Consider the following 18,764-nt stretch of genomic DNA (forward strand, 5'->3'; position numbering starts at 1 on the left):
AACTGCAGTCAGTTAATTTAACCGCTGTTTAATTGTACCATTCTAGGGAAGGTGAAATACTAGACACATTGTATATTACACAAATTCATACAGTATTGTATGATATATATGACATTTTTTTCTTCTTGTATTGTACAAAACAACATCTCCAGCCACACTTTCCATCGAGTCTGTCTCCGTGCACTTGTTTACCTTCGGGTGATGACTGTCATTGACAGACTGCTTAATCTGAGGTAGACTTGAATTCACCTCAAATCACTCTGACCAGTGTTCTGCAGCCGTCGCTCACCTCGGAGCCTTCAAGGCACTTCAGGAGGTTTATGTGCTGCTTTACCATTAACTGCAGTTTAGTTTTTTTCCCCTTCCAGCTGCAGTTACAGAGAGATAAAAGAAGGATGAGGGGAGAGACAAATATCCACCAACCGTTTCACAGGGGTGATTAGCCTGTTGGTATTTTTGGTCCCTTTTGCCTCTGTGTAGTTTACTGCCGTGGGTCTCCAGTGTTCCCGCTGAGGTGCAGTGACAGTGCGGTGGCTCTCGTCGTCTGTGGCTGGAGGAGCAGCAAACGCGGCTACTTGTAACTGCCGGCTGTGGTGAAACAATTAGAGATATGAGGACAAAGGCCTCGTCACACAGTGTTAATTCAGAGCTCTCAACTGGCCTCAGTGGTGTCTGTCTGGGACCTGGTGAACTAATGTGTCATCACATGCTGTGTACTGAGCAATGTTTATTTGATGTATCTCATTATTATCTCTCTAATATTTTTAAGTTCAATTTATATCAGTGATCTGCTCCTGGCCATGCTCGTCTGATTTCAATTTTTTTATCGTTGTGATTTCTTGGTCTTCATCTTTTATCTTTTCTTCGCCCCAAATTCTGTTAGAACCCTGTGGAATCTGTGGCACCTGGTGAACGCCAGTCCGATATTCATTCGCTTTTCTTTTAGCTCCGCTTTTGGTCTCTACCAACTCTAGTGCTGCCCTATGTTCACCAGCTACTGTCTGTGTGTTGTTATTTGGTGCCGAGCAGCGAATGTACAGCAGCTGTCCGCTCTGGCTAGATGATCAGTGTGGTGATGGTGAAACAAAAAAGGTGGGATGTCGAGTGGAATGTTATTGTGATTAATAACCCTCTCAACATGCATACATGTACAAATAAGAGTAAGATAAATAGAAAAACATCTGAAGCTAATACTTCAAGGGGAAACCCTCTTTTGTATCACTCTTCTTTGATGACACCCCCCCCCCCCCCCTTCCTTTATCATTGTACTTTTTGAACTTAACATTAGAGCTGTGTTTATGTCTGACGCAAGCGAGTAACGGGACTTTTCCCAGCGCAGGTTTTGATTTATAGCCGCGTGGCAGATTTCTTTTATTTGTATTGCTGCAAAACAACATTTGATGGATCTATTGAACATGATCAGACACATTTGTGCTGTGACTGTCCTCATGTTTAAATTCTCCTATTCACTTTGCAGTGCAGAGAAGCGACGTGTAACTAGTGACATGGTGGACCCTGCAGTTGAAGGTAGTACAGAACAGAAGGTTTCCAGGGTAACTGGCTTTGAAAGAGTATTACTAACGAGGAGAAAACTGATGAGGCTTCCCTCAGATTTAACTTGTTTAATGTTGTCTGACAACCCTCCAGCAGTCTCTACCAGCGGTGGCGACATGTAGGAGTAAGCAGCTTAAACCACATAGCACCAAAGTCGCTTATGTGTTTACTGTGTGCATTAGCTCTAAAGCTACATCTTTGACCGGTGATAGGAAGTAATAGTATACTATAGTATATTACATTACATTACATCATATTACATTATATTATATTATATTATATAAGTGTGTTTTTCTAGTTTGTGCTTTTTATATTTGTACTTTAGCGTATTTATGGGGGACATATTGTATGTTTTACTCCACTAGATTTATTTATCAACTACAGTTATTAGTCAATTTGCAGATTAAAATTCTAGATTGAAAAAATGTGATCAACCTATTAGGTATGATGAATTTCTATAGAAAACACGAAATATGAATGTGTTATTGTTATTGTGAGTATTCAAAGCATCATGAAAACATAATAACACTGGTAGAGGCTTTTATTTTTTGATATCTCAAGTATATTTAGCTGTGAATATTTCTGTATTTTAACGTGTTTAAAATGTCAATTCGATGACTTTTCCTCCATAATTGTGCCATTGCTAGTTTGACTTAATTAAACGAGCTAAATACTTCTTTCACTGCTGCATACAGCGATGCCTTTAGTTAACTGTGTAAAACTGTTAAAAAAAGCCACGTATTCACATACTCCACCATTAGATCGAGTGGGTGCAGATCTATCACTTTTCTCCTTGATGTATTTTAAATTGCTGCAGAGATTGTGTGGTTCCTTCTGATCAAACTTTTCAAAAGGATGTGGACTTTTAAAAGTAAAGTACCGATAATTTACAGACAGTGAGAGCTGTAGCACTGCTGAGCATAGCGCTGACAAATTACATGTTAATATCCGGCTTAAATATCTGGGCACAAAAGTGCTGAATCACGCTCCTTGAAGCATTATTATAATCTTTTTGTGCTCCTTTTGGCTCCACTGCTGGGATGGATATGAAACGGAAGTATTGTGAGAGGAAGTCCAATCATTGCTCGAGTGTTTACTTTAAACCTGACATCCTTTGACTGTATGATGTCCTGGGAATTAGAGTTTCTCCAGGCGTGTTGATTTGTTTATGCGTGTTAACAGAACTCATAAATTCATAATCTTCCCCTCGTTGCATCTTCGAGAAGCAGGTCTGGAGATTTGGACAAGCCTGGTCAGTGGATGAAGATGGCAAAGATGACTAAGCCTCTTAAGTTTTGTGCCAGAGAGGAAAATCATCAGTGATTATTTTTGATAATCTGCATTGGACTGAGACCAAAAAAAAACAGTATGTAAAAATTCAGCTGGATATTTATCTGTGTCCTGCAGTAAAATGAAACTTTCATACTGATGAGAAAGATCCTGTAAACGAAAACACAGCAGAACATTATTTTGGATTCAAGCATGTTGATCACAGATAAAAGATAAAAAGCTCTGATGTTTTTTTTATTGTCTGCCCTGCTCTTACCACATCTGTTTAATCCTGAACATTACTGGCCTTGTGGGGCATTAACATCTTTTAAAATTCCCTCTTTCGGTGACCATCTGCTTTTATGAGGCCATTGTACCTCCTGGATAGCCAACTTTTCCATTTGTCCTTATTACCCTCCATAAAACTCAAATATTTAAGAGATGTTATAAAAGTTCCACTGCAATTTGGGGACCTCTGATATCTATTCAGCATTAACAGCGTGCATGATGCACTTGCCCACCCAGAGCCACTTAGGCTCGCTGGGAAATTATTGGTGCGATATAATACACTCTTTACAACCCGAATAATGGATTTCTGTGGATGTGAGGTAAGTGTTGTTTTGGGCATCAATGTTAAGAGAAGTGCTGAGCCATATGCTGGCAGTACTTCATGTAAATGTGTGTAATATATTATTAAAGAGTGGAGGAATGCTGTTGGGGCTATCAAGGTGAGGCTGGTGCACCAGTGTCAGAAACAATAAGGCTGAATAAAGCTAAACATGCAGCAGTCGGTGTTCATTCATTAGCTTTCTTTTTCGTCCATACATGCACCATTTGAAGTGCAGGCGCTTTATTGAAATTTCCTCATTGACTTTGATATCACCACCTGTTAACACCCGAGTGTACTGGCGGCATACTGTCGTTACCGAGAGAAATTGGCGAATAAATAAATTCATGTATTGATTTCACCCCTGTAGTCCTGGCATACTGTCTGTTCTACAAGCTCACGCCGTGCTCCTCTTGTGCAGGGATTTTGGGGCTCTGTGCCACTGAAAGTGCTTGTGTCGTAATTTCCCCAAGCAATGCACATTGTAGAAATCATGAATGAATGAATAAACAAACACCGAGTGCACAAAGTGCCCCCCGCCTCACCCGCCTCACCCGCCTCACCCCGCCACACTCAAGCTGTTGTGTCATTGAAGACCAAAGAAAGGAGCATACGCTTTTGTGCCTGTGTTACTAAAACTGGCAGGGTTCCTTGAGAGGGATGCTTTGACGTACACAGTACAACATTTTTTAAAACATGGGGGGGGGGCTGTCATGTGTGCTGTGCATTGGTCGGTTTATGCTAAAAAAGGCCATTTTACAAAAAGAAAATAGGAAACTTTGGTTTAATATTGAAAAATGAATTGCGCCCTGTTTGGTGCTTTAAGTCAGAGATTAATATTTTTAAATATATAGCATATTTGATACTGGGGATGACATGCTGTTTCCCCCCAAACTTAATCCAGTGCTTCGTGTTAACTAAATAAAACCATTACAAAACATTAATCCTGCTTTAGCTATCGTGAGTGGATTTAATAAATAAAATACAGTGTTTTGACATTTTACAGTAAAGTCAGTATGAACATTCAACACTGCAAATATATTCAGTCAAAAATGTTTCCCTCTTATGTTGTTATCACCGAAAAGCACAAATATAGAAAACTTGTCCATCATTGTGTTTGATTACGCTTGTTTACATTCCTCTCAGTAAGACGATTATGAGCCTCTAAAGCCTCCTGCTATGCTTTGTAGGGGTTCACAGATTTATTCATTTTCTGGCAATTTACAGAGGCACGAGCTTGGTACCAGGATCAAACTACAAGCAGAATCCTTAAGTCATCATAAACATAAGTAAATCAAATTTTAACTTTTGACATGAATAGATTGGAGCCATTAGAGTACACTTACACTGTCTTATTTAGTTTTGCAGTACTGCCGTGAATATGTCTGTTCATAAGAGCAAACCCCAACATCCCAGTATAACAGTACAGATCCCAAATGCCCGTTACCCACCGACCGACTGCCAGACCATTTTAATTACCGCTGACACCTTATTCAAACAGCTCTGTTTGGCTAATTCCATCGTCTCTCACTGACACAAGTCAATACAACTTCAAGGATCAGGGCTTCGTAGTAATTGGAACAAACATGGCAGTAGTGATGTTTGGGGCGAAATCTCTGCCAGAGGCGATGTTTGAGTGCCGTTGTGTTATCCTCTTTGTCACAGCTCTTGGTAAAGGTGCAGAGCTCTAGAATACACACACCGGCAAACATTGTAATCCTGATTAAGATAATCCTTTATGAAAATACCTTATAACATTGCGTCTGCAAAAGTTTTGTCAGTCAATCAATTAATCTGAACCTGAATTTGTGCAAAAAATAATGAATGGCATCCTTAAAGATATCGGAAAAGTCTAAACTTACTGTTCATGTTGTTGAATATAAAGTTACACTTATTCAGTGGAGGAGGTGTGCGAACCTTCATGGGTAATTTGATCACAGTGTGCTGTGTCACCGTGACATTGTTCTCTTCATTGCCGTATCAACTCTGGGTTATTGCAACAAACAGATGTTTGTTTGAAGCACGGCCCTCTTGTTGATTTTACACATTACACTGCATATGTTCTATTGTCTTGCCTGAAGTATTTTCTGTCCCTTTGAGTTTTTGAAGTGAACCGGCTGCTTTGAAGTCACGGAATCTCCCAGATCCTGTCTGCGCTCAGCAATGGGCCAGACGGTGCGTCTCCTCAGTGACATCTGGAAGGCAGGTATTGCCTCCTAGCCCACTAACCGCAGACATGAACAGTGTGCATGGTCAATCTCTGTTATCTCATGAGCCACTGAACTCCTCTTTCCAGTCTTGATGGAGGCGCTCTCAGGACAAAATCCATTCCTGCATTTGTTCAGCCCTGTGGAACCCAATAATGCAATAACTCTAGAAATGTAGAGGAAAAAGAACACAGACAGTTTCTGTTTAAATAACACCATCTTATTATCACCACAATTTTCTTTAATGTAATCTCACAATTAACAGAAAATTGGTTCGACTGCCAGTAGCAGACTGTGACTTAGTGATGTCAGGAATGTTCTGCAGCCATCACTAAAATACGTTTCAATAATGAAACCACAATAAGCAGATGTGACTGTGAATCTTAATTTGAATTACTTGTTGACTGTAAGCAAATTTTAAAAAGTGTATAGAACATGTAAAAGTGGACTAATTTGAATTTGTAGAGCTTAATATATCAAATGAAGATAGATACAAATAAGTAAAACACCTTCACCAATTTGTCAACGCATGTCAGATATAACAAAAATACAGCAAAAATAGGATAGGAATATGATAAGATGACTACAAATCCTTTTATGGAGGTTGTGGTCAATCGGTCTATTGTATGTAGCAAAAATTAATTTTTGCTGTTTTAAGTTTGTTCTATTTTCTTCTACATCTAGTACATAAGAGAATATAGTGTCTATAGACTGGCACATTCTTCATTGCACTAAATAGATGCAGTAACTCAACTGGAGCAGCAAATCATTAAGCGTAGTTCTTACTTTCACCTGGAAACTTGATGTTGTAACCTCTGTGCAACTCACTTTTTGTTTCTATATTTGGTTGTACTTGCTGTGCGTTTTGTTATGCTGAGGTTTCTTTGACAGATTGTTAAGGATGTTTTCTACCGGCGCATTCAAATCTCTTCATTTGATTGCGTGCGTTCTCTGACAGTAGAATTTATGTGGAACACTCGAGCAGTCCTCGTCCTCACAGTCCTAATCAAGAGGAGACAGATGAAAGATAAGATGATGCATTTGTGACCAAAATATTACAAATGGAAGGCATCAAATTCTGCACAATAGCTTGCATCTATGTGTTATACACGCTCCCCCTGTGCTATAATCGACGCGTTCCTGATATAATTCTACTCTGTCCTGAAGTCACGGAATAAGGCAGAGAACCGCCTCCGATTTCTTTGTTCCAGGCATGAAGGTTTTGCTCTTACAGATACACAGCTGAATGAGATGAGGCATAAGAGCCAAGAATAAAATGAAAAATTTAATCTAGGGCTGAGCAGCAGTGTGAGCAGAGATGAGATGCAAACCAAGCGTCCCATTGGGGAGAAGGTTATAGATTATAGGATCCCGCTGCTGGTCCACAGAGACACAGGCTATCACTCAGCCGTTTGATATCCCCTTGTATGTTGTGCTTGATGCTACTGTGTGCTTCTTACTCATCTGAAGAATATATGATGACTATGATCAATGTTTTTTATCTGTGACACCTTTTAAGCTGCAGACCCTCATTTTCTGGCGGAGCAAACCCCTCCGACAGTTCCTTCGCTGCTTTCCAGGCGTGCGCCATGTTACAAGAGATTGTATGCGTTTCGGGTTATGGATCCCAGTAGAAAAATGAAATACATTGTTTACTGGATGTAAGAGGATCCGCCTGAATATGTGTGTATGTGTGCATGGATACCAATGCTAATATATTATATGCGCTTCACGTTCACATCTAAATTCATGCTGCAATTTTCACGATATATAAAACACTTTCTGGTAATAACGTTACACACGTGTGGCCGTGCACATTTTCATTGTGTGGAACTGGGCACAGATGGCTCTGATGTAATCTCCTCAATCTGCTATTAATCACACTGTACAGTAAGGAGGAAAAAGACTGCAGCAAAGGTCACGGGGAGGGGGATTTTTTTGCTATTTATTGCATAGGGTGGCATCTCATGATAACTGCGAGCAACATCTGAGATTATCAAAGGCGACAAGTTCAGCAAGTGAGTCCACAAATCTCCCTCTGCTACTGATTTTTTTTCTTTCTTATCTTTATTTTTTAACAGTTGCGCCCTTCACAATTTTGAATTTGTCAATTTTTGCCAAACCCAACAAGGACTATCATCTTTCCAGTTGTTACACATACAATCTCAATCTCAGCAGGTGTGTCCAGGGATTAAACAGAGCTGGAGGCAGCTGGATCATCGCTCCATTATACATGGATCAGGGGCAGCTTTGTCCCAACACGTCAGCATCCAGCCACGGGGCCTTCACATTTTTTCCGATCAATAGGTTTAGATGAACTCAAGAGTTATTCAACGAAATCATGTCAGGGTAGAAAATACGGGAATTTCCTGTTGATTTGCACTGCAACAGCCTAGTTACTCTAGAATCCTCTAACATCCCGAGTCTCTTTAATTTGATCAAACCTTTTACCTACTTGCTCTGATTCGGGTGAAGAAAGGTCCACACACGCATCTTTATGATCAAAGCACATGGGCTAAATTGAGTCTTTTAATTAACATCCGATGTTAAAATTAATTTTAAAGGAAATTAAATGACACTGGTCGCACGTGATGGGACGTATCGGAGCCCAAATGAAGCCGACAGGAAACCTGAATAATATCTACCCTTAGTGGCATAATCTCACAGATTGTGTTGTTCCACTTTGATCGTCTTTTGTGGAAACAAATTCATTTAATACAGCTTTGAGCATCTGTTCTTTAAATTGCCAATGCCCACCTACTGCCGCCGGATTTTAAATGTTGATTTCAATATTTTATTTGACATGGCTGCCAGAAGAAAGACAGCAGCCACAGCAGAGCTGATGAGGACAGAGGCCACAAAAAGAGAAGAAAGAGCTAATTAAAATAAAAAAAAAGACAATAGCGGACTAACCACGATTAAAAGTAGAAGGGGGACTGAATTGCAGCTTTATTTTCCCAAAACTAATCACATTTACAAGCTCCGGTTTGCAGGAAATTAACATCAGAATTACATCTCAAGGACCCAGACAACCTGAATGAATTTGAGTTCTGCCACCCACCTTTTCTTTTAAATAAATTAGGCACACAAGCTTCCTGAACGTTATTTATTCATACTTTTCTCTCCCTCTGACCTTATATTGCTTGAGGAGCCCATCCAATTTGTGCTTGCTGCTACAAAATCACCCGCGAGTCATTTTAGCTACTGATTTTTTTTTCCTCCTTCTTGTTTTTAAGTTCAAAGTGACATCGGGCCGACACGCTGTTTGTCAGAACTGCAGCAGACGCACACACTCAGCAGAACTTTCAGCCGCGAGTGGCTGTACCTTGATCTACTGGTGTGATTAAACGCTGGTGATTGAGATGTGAGTGAACTGTGCTCACTCATCAGCTGCTAAAGAAACTAAAGAATGACGAGTCCTTGAGGGGAACTGAAGCCTATTACCAGGCTGTAAAAACAACAGCAAGTGCTTGAAACGAGGATTGATGCTGCATATATTGAAACGTTGGGGCACAAATCATAAATGAATTGTGGTCACAGTATACGTGGACTCGCAGTGTCGTTTAATAGTTTCATTCAGGAGATAACAAAAAGGGGTTTAATTACTAGTTTTGTTAAAGTAATATGTGCACATGTGCAGGTCCATAATCCCCAACACAAAACACACTTTATATCAGAGTTTGTCTTCAGATGATGATGTGTTGCGACTGAAGAGAAGAATGTGTAATAGGTTTGATTTTATTCAGAGAGACAGTGTTGAGTTTGCTTTTCTGAAAAGTTGCCGATGTATTCACCAGTGAGAGAAGTACTCAGTTCCTTTACTAAAGTAAAATCTAAAAATACTCCATAACAAGCACAATGTACTTAATATCAATAGCTTCTTATATGTTAATACTGATTCAGTGAACTTGTGTGAGCAGCAGTTATTGTTGTAGCTGCTAGAGTTACTTCCCCTTTAAAGGCTCATAAAATACATCTGAGCACTCTGCCAGATGATTAATGGAAGAGAAAATAAGAACAAAAAATTATTATTATTATTTTTGTAGCTTTTCTATAAACTATAAAACTCTAAACTCTATTGCAGTTTTCATTTAATGGCCTCAAGCATTTGAATTTGACCACATTTAGAGGGGGAATGTCTCTCGTGTTTTTTATAATCTTATATATAAAATCATATGTTTGATTTAGTACACATAATCTTTATGTGAAATTGAACTATTACCTCTTAAAGGAATATAGTGGAGTGAAATCAAGTATGTTTGTGCTTCAGTGCGGTAGCTGAGTAAAAGTACTTGGTTACGTCGTACTACTCACTTGATTCCTCTGGACTTTCACATGACAGGAGGATGTATGAAGATACTCACAGACTCTGCTCTCTGTCTACTGTCCTTTGTTCACAGCTACACCCTCCGTGTGGTCGGAAACGGGATCAAAGCTCAGAGTGTCAACCCTGAAGTCAAAGTCAAGGCAGCAGATCCTGTGATAAATCAAATCATCGACAAACTCAAACACATCAATCAGGTGAGACTCTCCTACTCCGTACATATTTTCTCTGACGGTCTCACTTTCTTTTAATTCTATATTTCTGTCCCTCATTGTGTCATATATATATATATATATATATATATATTTTTATATGGTAAACGTCTCCTTAGGTAATCTGTTAGTTTATGGAACATAAATTGTCTTCTGTTAGCTTTAGGCGCGTTCCTTAAAGTACACTGAGCCTGTTACCTTGCAACGAAATAAAATGGCTCACAAAACCGGAGGCTCTTTCCACTTTACCTATAAAAAAAAAAATCCTTGATGAAATAATTCATTCATATCTGCTTTCATCTCACCAGTAAATACCAGCTAATAGAAAAAACAGTCTCAAATGCAAAATCATATCCAGGCAAACAGAAGAAAGAAGAAAAAAAGATCCATCATGACACATTTAGAAACCCATTTGGTCTCGATTGTGTGTCCTCATATTTACACAATCCTTCTTCTGCTCTTTGTCAAAATCAATGTAGCTTTTTTATCACTCAGTCTGCTTTGATGCACATTTGCGCTGCTGTGGCTCCTCTCAGTGCTGTTTATCTTTCAAGGATGATGAGATTAGGGCAGTTTACGGGAGCACTTTCTCTTCTGGAGTTTCAGGAACAGCTGCTGTTGCCAGACCTGGTTTGTTTCACTGCAGCAGCAGCAGCAGCAGCAGCAGCTCTGTGTGTCTGTTGCTCTGGTTTCCCAAGTGGCAGACTGAAGGCCGGGTCATCTCTCTTGACCTCGTGCTGGCACCCCCTCCCTGACTAATTCACACCATCTGTGGGATGTCAGAACACATAAATCTATATCATAATCATTTGAAAGCTGCTGGTCTGCCTTGTTGACATTCACTGTGTATGTGTGTTTCTCTGCGTGTCCCTTATATCTTAAATGCGCTTCTTCGGACGTCCTTGTGGCTCTGGGTTAAGGTTGGTCCGTCTTTCAAAAAACTCCTATAATAATCTTTTAAACACAACAACTGTGATCCATGATCTGAATAGTAAACTTTTGTGAAATGTTCTCTCAGGAATATCCAGACTCCAACCAGGCTTGGACTTATCTACTTGTATGGCACCATATTAAAAATATATGACATATATCACTATATGACGTCAAAGACATATAATTACATTTAATTATTTCGTAGCATCTAGCAGTGAGCTTGTGGTGAGAGGCCCTCTCTACAGCCAGTGTTTGATTTGTCCGTTCTGGGCAATTGTAGAAACATGTTGCGATGTATATGGATTTGCCTGAAAGTTTTTTTTTTTTAATCAAAGATAGGTCTCGTGCATGGTAACAGGATATCAAATTTAAAAAAAGATCCCGACCTGGATCCGAAAAAAGCTCCGTCTTGTTCTTATCTAATATTTTGGGTCGAACCGACTAGTTTGTCGTCCTTTGTTACTTGCTTATATTCTCACCATAGCTCACTGTCAGGCAACGTACAGTACTACTCCCTGCAGTGCAGTATTTTCCTATTAATGTGTTAGAGGCAGTACCACAGTCTATCTTTGTACGGTGAGTTTGTAAGTCATCGACAAAAGATGGGACACCTGGGGCAACTTTCAAGGTAAAGGTTTCTAAGTTAGCAATTTCTTATTCCCTGAAAAAAGGCATACTTTCTGTGGAATTTACATAATTTTTCTTTTTTTTTTTTACATACACTTTCTTTTTTTTACCTTAATTTTAACCTTGGACAGTTTTACGCCTTACCTTTTCACTCTTTGAATTCATTCACTGGACTTGAACTGCTTCAACTTGAATACAAAAATGAAAAGCCTTTGTCCAGCAGTGTAATTTATCAGAAAACATGAATAAAAAGCAGTGTTTGGTTTGAATGGAATCCAAAGCCCCAAAAGTCCAACACTTACTTACTGGCTGTCAATTGTCCTTAAAAATCAGCCGACTGTGAATTCACCGTAATGTAAATGCAATTTACTGAGCAAAGGCAGCATGGAATGAAAAGACAAAGCAAGCTCTACAGAGTTTCACCCAAACATGTAGTTTTTCATCCCACTAGGTGTTTTAGTTTTTTCTCCACGATCCCACCTTTCATCGTGAACAAACTAATGCCTATTACTTCATAACAAGACAACGTCAGATTGTCATATACAAAGGTCCACAGAGCGAGGGATCAGTCGGTACAGTCGGGGATGTTTCAATCATGGTTCAAAAGACATACTACATCGGGATGTGACTCATAAAAATGTTTTTGGTCGGTTTGCTATGGTTGGTTGGTTATTTCACTGTTTAGGTCCAGACTGAAGTATCTAACAGCTTTGGTTGGGATGACATTTTATACAGACACTTAGTTCCCTCATAATGATTCTTAATTACTTTAAAAGTTTTTTCGCCCTATCAAGTTAAAAACAAAAACAAAAAATAACTACATTTTGTTCAGACACTCATTGCTTCCTGATTGATGTATCCCTGATTCCTGCACCACAATGAGGTCGACAGTTATCTAATCATGAAACACCAGTTGTAGTATAATAAGAACACAAGACATTGTCGAACCTGTGTGATGTTTCTCGGAGCTTGAAGACGATTAATCACGCTCCCTAGTTCACCCACACTTTTCAGCAAAGGTGTTCCAAGTATGTGAACCAAAGTGCACTCAAAGACACTCGTCCCACCCGCAAGGGCATTCTGCACACAAAAAGACACACACAGAGATAAGTTGCCTGCAGGGACACACACCTGACACACAAGTGACTTCAACGCTCGTTCACCAGAACAGGGAAGAACAGCGTTGGTGACAGTTGACCTCCGTGGGACAAATGACGGTGTAATCCATTGTAGCTGGCCCCTGGGGTGTTGCAAATTAATTTGAGTCATTTATTTCAGATTGATGGGTGGATAAATGGATTCTAATATGTAGCATGCAGGTCTCAAAAACAGTGAATTACAAGGATCAGATTAAATGTGACATAGACTTTCACTTTCAGAGATACATAAACACCCACCTTAGAAACGCCAAAGAAAAGATGGTGCTCAGAATAAATTGCAAAAAAAGGATTTGCAATTTTTGCAACTTTCATGTTTCGCCTTCTTCATGTTAAAATTTCACAAGGGTCTATCTTACATCTCAAAACAGCATTTGGAGTAACCTGTAACCAGATCAGATTTGCAGTACAGCTTGGACGTTTCTGCGGCCATGCTTTGCCATTTCATTTGCTTGTTTAGTCTGAACGCAGCCAATGTAAAATCGTGTCCAGAAGTGATTGGATGAAGTGGAATGACTCCCTGCAGTATAGTCCAAAATGCAGGACCCCTGACAATAAGATCAGCCCCCTGAACACAAATGTGTTATCACTGATTGGATGAGTGAGTGATGAAGTCACACCATTTGTCAGCCGAATGTGTAACTGAGCTTTGAAGCTACATCACTGGTCGGCTGGCCGAGTGTTGGAGTTTCCCCATCGGCTGTTTTGAAATGAATTGTCACAAACAGTTTCTTATTACACCAGGCAGGTGTTTGTGGGTAGTCACTTCATCACTGACGATTTTTCAGACCCTTCTGCGACTTTTTTTCCTTCCAAAACGCACCTAGCGACAAACCTTGGGACTCTGTTGAAAAACCTTTTCCGTCGAAGAGAGTCATCAGTACTGCCCAGCGAGCACCAGGTCAGTCTTTCCCTCGGCGGGCACACCTCTCTATGCCCACTTCGATCATACAGCCATGTCAAAAGTTTGATCTTGCAGTTAAAATCTACTTGTGTTTAAAGTCAACATTTGCCCCTCTGCACAAGTGTTGCCTACCAAATCCTCTTGTTTTGTGCCAGCGCTGCCTCCAGGCGAAAAATGGAAATAAAGATGCTGTGTCTGTGTACTGCAGTAAATAGTGCACCTTGTCTGTTTTGTTTACAGTCATGATGGAAACCAGCCAGCGCTTTTGTTAAACAAGCAAAAGCTTGTGTCAGCTATTTCAAGACTTTGTTTGGGTATTATGGGAGGTCGAGATGCACATAACCAAATATGTGTCATCCACTCGAGCCAAATTACGCTCCATCACCGGGCCAGACTGATTATTTCAGAGGGATGTTTGTTTTTTCCTTGTTTTTCTATTTGTAAGCCTCATGTGAGTTGCATAGTACACTGAGATGATTTATCACAGTGGACGAGGTTAAATTGGAAAGAAATCCAAGTTTGAGGTCGATCGTGTGAGTGGTTGTTGATCAAATCGAAGGACAGACTGTGGACAGACAGATTTTCTGGATTTATTAGCAGGATTACAGTTGTTTTGGTGATGAGACACATTAGTGTGTGTTTGTGAAATAGTTCCCACCGTGTTAACTTTCCAGAGATGTAAACTCTCTGAGTACACAAACTGCTGTGCTGTGCTTTGGCATCTGATAAATCATTAATCTGGACCCCCCGGATCATGTTTCATGGCCTCACTGGTAATTTAAACAACACATCCCCACTTGCATGGCCCCCTGTGCTGCTTCAACGCAGGACTGAGTTTCAGTTTAGGGAAAAGGGAAAAAAAGGGAATAATTCAAGGGTTTGTGTCTGTTGGCGGCTGTGTGGATTGGTAAAATAGATCTTATATCTGTTACATGAGACCAATGAAAAAGTGTTGGGACTTCAACAGGGGGGTTTTATGAGTGTATCGTTATTCAAGCTGTTGAGTCCAGGCTTTGTGAAGCAGGAAATGTACTTAATAGAGCTTATTAATCAACACGGCCTCTCAAATGGTTTGTAAAAGTATTAAACTCTGTTACTTCAGAGAAATTACTTGTGTATCGTACAAGAAGTCAACACAAGGGGAAGGTGAAATCGTACCAGTGAGGTTATGTCTAAGACCTTTGTATAATACATCTATACGATTCATTTAACATCTTGTGTGTTCACTTGCTGAGTCTAGTCTTTGCACAAACGTCTCACTGGGACTTGATTTGCAAATAGTTCTGATTGGCATCTCATCAGCTGGTGAAGTGCGGCCATTAAGTGTCAGCCTGTGTATTTGACCTGATTTGCCATTTATCATCAATTTTCGTCTCTCTCGTATTTTATCCGTCCGCTGGTTTCAAGGTGTTGGGAACAGGTTACGACGACGCACATTGCATGATTTGAAGTTATACACTGTGAAGGTTACAAACAGGCTATCCTAGGAAGTGGAAATCGTATACTTCACTGATAATGTGGCTGTTTAAAATGCAAATCGAAGTGGATTCGCAGGTCGTTATCTGACTATTGTGTTTAAAATGTAGGCCTGCTTAAATGGATGGTTCGAAATTTAGATTTATTGAATTTATGTGTCGTGGGTGAAAAGGGGATTTACGTGTGAGAATGAGTGTGTGTGTGTCGGGGGGGGGGTGAATGGCAGCTCAGTTTACGACCAGCAAAAACATCAATTACATATACCAGTGCACACACTTATTCTATTGGACACATGAGTGACTCTGTGCACATCTGGGTGTCCCCTACACAGCATATTACTTCCATAAATCACTATAGTATTGGTGCACCTTATTAATATGATGAAACTTACCTTAAAGTACATGTGCATGTGTGCATGAATGGCAAGTTGCCTGTTTGAATGGCTGTACGCGGAAATATGCACATGGAAATTAAATGTTGTTACCTTTGAAGGGGCCGCTGTTGGGCAATTTTATCAGGATACGAAAAAATGTGTCCATGCAAAAGCTGATTTTCATCTACGTATCAGAAATCTTCTTTACCATTTCCATTTATTTGCCCATGACCTTGACTAACTGAAGTGGAAAACAACTGCTCCCAGTTTCCCCAGGACCAAATGGAAATGTAGCATTACTATTCCACAGCAGGGACTGAAGGAAAACACAAAACAGCAATGCAGCTATTGACAAATTCATCATGCAATCTGAGCGTACAAACTCTAGATTTCATCATCTTGCTCATCAGCAGCCCTTTCCTATGAATTATTTGTTGGCTCCTTTCCTCCTTGCCTGTCCTCTCCTCTTGATGTGGTAAGAACCCATCAAGAATCTATAAGTAGGGCCTGTCCCTGTGTCTCTCAATCAAAATCAGGGGCGAGCAGCTCCTCATCCAGTCTGCGGGCTGAATTATTTACCAGTCATTGATGTGGTGGTTGACCAGCAGTTTTGCTCGTGAATAATTCATGCTCTCTGTCCTCTTAGACCAAAGGATTAACTCTGGTAATATATTCACATTTTGTTGTGCTCCTAAATGTGCATACCACCTCATAATATTAGACTGTTGTAGGACTCCAGTGCAGGAGCCAAAGCAAATCTTGGTTATAACCATCATTCTGTGTTCTTAAGATATTTCACACACACATACACACATACATACACACACACACACACACACACACACACACACTTCACAATTGAGTTGGCTCATGTTGGAATCTAGCAAGGAATCAGATTTGTCAGCACTGTGCAAGTGGGTCATAGAAAATATTTTATCAATATAATTTTACCCACAGACATTTTGTCATTCATTATACCCATGCAGTATATAAGACAAATCCAGATTTACTGCATTTCTGGAAATAACAACTTGGAATGAAAGGATTTCATGTAGCAGGATAATCCTGTTTGTGTAATTGGTCATTAGTTGCTAAATTCAAACTTCACTATACATAAGACATGTGAATATTATCTATTTTAATTAAAGCCTTTAACATAGCATTTATTTATGTCAACGAGAATACAGTTGCCAATATTTTATGTTAATGTCACCAAATCTTATATGAGTGTTATATAATTTTCCTCTTCCTAGCATAACCGCTCATAACACATAGGATATAGTTGGTTGTGGCTCATTGATACAGTTTTTCTTTTTTAAATATATAGTTTTTGACAACAGCCGTGGTCTGTTGCATAGGGGATTGAGCTATGTCAGGCCTTACATGCTAGCGGCACTACTGCATTGTCAGTTTTGTTCTTGACATGAGATTCTTTTTCGGCAATAAGAAAAATGCAGAATATCACCTTGCATATCATGAATATAAATTAACCCCCCAAATGTTGAGTGGCAGGACAGAGGGTTAATTTGAACGATAACATTTATTATAGAATTCACCTTATATTCTTGATTTCCACTCCAGCCCCTCGCTCACTGACCCGCTGCCTCTCTGCTGCTGCTGCACTTGGTCTGGATAAACACCCTGTCAGTGCTGCTGCTGAAGTGAGGGAGATGGGAGATGACAGTCAGTGTCGTGGGACCTGCTCACATCCTGACACGTCTCCTCTCTGACTGGCAAATTTGATCGTTGTAAGATCTCTCCCCCACCTTCTATTTACAGAATGTGAGAGAATGCTAATGGGCTTAAAAAAAAAAAAACCACACAGCTTGATTCAGCGCTTGGATCCCTGAAGGTGTGATTCATTTTGCCACATGACAACCTGCCCCTCTTTAGGAAATGTACCCTATGCAGAATGTGTAATTTTATTCATCGTTAAATGTGCTGTGTGTTGTTGCTTGTCACTGACTATCACTTTGAATTACTTGCAGTTCTTTTGGACTGCGCCAACCTCTGTCTGTGGTGGGTCATGTGGACGAAATGGTGGATACGTGTCGTCATAATGCCTTTACACCTGCAGGGTAACATGACCCCCACCTTGTTCCATTAGTGCAGACACATCTAAAGAACACACATGATTGGTTTGAGGTCACAAATTGATGTCAACGGCTGAATGTAAATTTCGAGCATTACACGGTAGAACAATAAGATTTTCTGGGTTTTGTGTGACATTGACAACAATGGCATGGTTTAACATTCTAATGAGTTTACTTAGGGGTCAAACAAATACACCTACAGCGCATGATGAAGAATTCAATTTCGGCCAAACCTGTAACACCTGCGTTCATTTGTTTACTGAGAGACGTAGGCCAATATCAAGTTTGTGTGAGTTAACAAATACATAAAATTGTATCATGTGTGATATTCTCAACCTTGTACAATGAAGTGATATGTTAAAACATATCATAGGACTGTACAACACACAGAACTGTACAGATTGCATGAACAGTACGTACATGCATGTGTGGGTGTGCTGGTGTGTGTGTGTGTGTGTGTGTGTGTGTGTGTGTGTGTGTGTGTGTGTGCGCATGTTCGTGCAATTCATTATTCTGACTACCTGTGGGAAGAAACTGTCTCTGAAATGGGTGGCGCGTGATTTAATGCTCTAGTAGCATTTTCCAGATGGCAGGAGTGAGAATAGTGTGTGGGCTGGATGACTGGTGTCCTTGCTGATGCTTTGGGCTTTTCCTTATACAGCGGGTGATGAAGATATCATACAACCATAGTCGGTGTTTGCCAGTACATTTTTGACACTGGCTTCATGGTGTTTTCGCTGCAGTTTCCAGTCCTATGCAGTCAGAACTGCCAAGCCGTACACCGTGATTCAGCCTTGGTTCCCGTGCCAAAATCTTTCGAGACGCCTCTAAAAAAACCAAAAGCCTTTGTCGTGATTTCCTGAGGGAGCAGCTGGTACGGTGTGTGATGTGTACAGTGGTGAGTTTGGAAATCTATAGAAGGTTACAGGGAAGACAAGGATACAGATAGAGAACAAATTGTGTGGCGGCTGAAAATTAATCATCTTAGATTTGCGTCTTAACATTCACTAATTGGCACTTGAGACGAA

The 18,764-nt window shown here is 40.1% G+C and overlaps 1 protein-coding gene across 1 annotated transcript in view; it reads left to right on the plus strand.

The window, feature by feature from the left end:
• gpc5a (glypican 5a) overlaps positions 1-18,764 on the plus strand; it is a 108,964-nt gene that overhangs the window by 43,014 nt on the left and 47,186 nt on the right. The window contains exon 7 of the mRNA XM_035628719.2: positions 10,038-10,158. Within this exon, the coding sequence (XP_035484612.2) occupies positions 10,038-10,158 (121 nt within the window). The remainder of the gene's footprint in view (positions 1-10,037; positions 10,159-18,764) is intronic.

Source organism: Scophthalmus maximus, chromosome 4, assembly GCF_022379125.1.
Source record: "Scophthalmus maximus strain ysfricsl-2021 chromosome 4, ASM2237912v1, whole genome shotgun sequence".
Lineage (NCBI taxonomy): Eukaryota > Metazoa > Chordata > Actinopteri > Pleuronectiformes > Scophthalmidae > Scophthalmus > Scophthalmus maximus.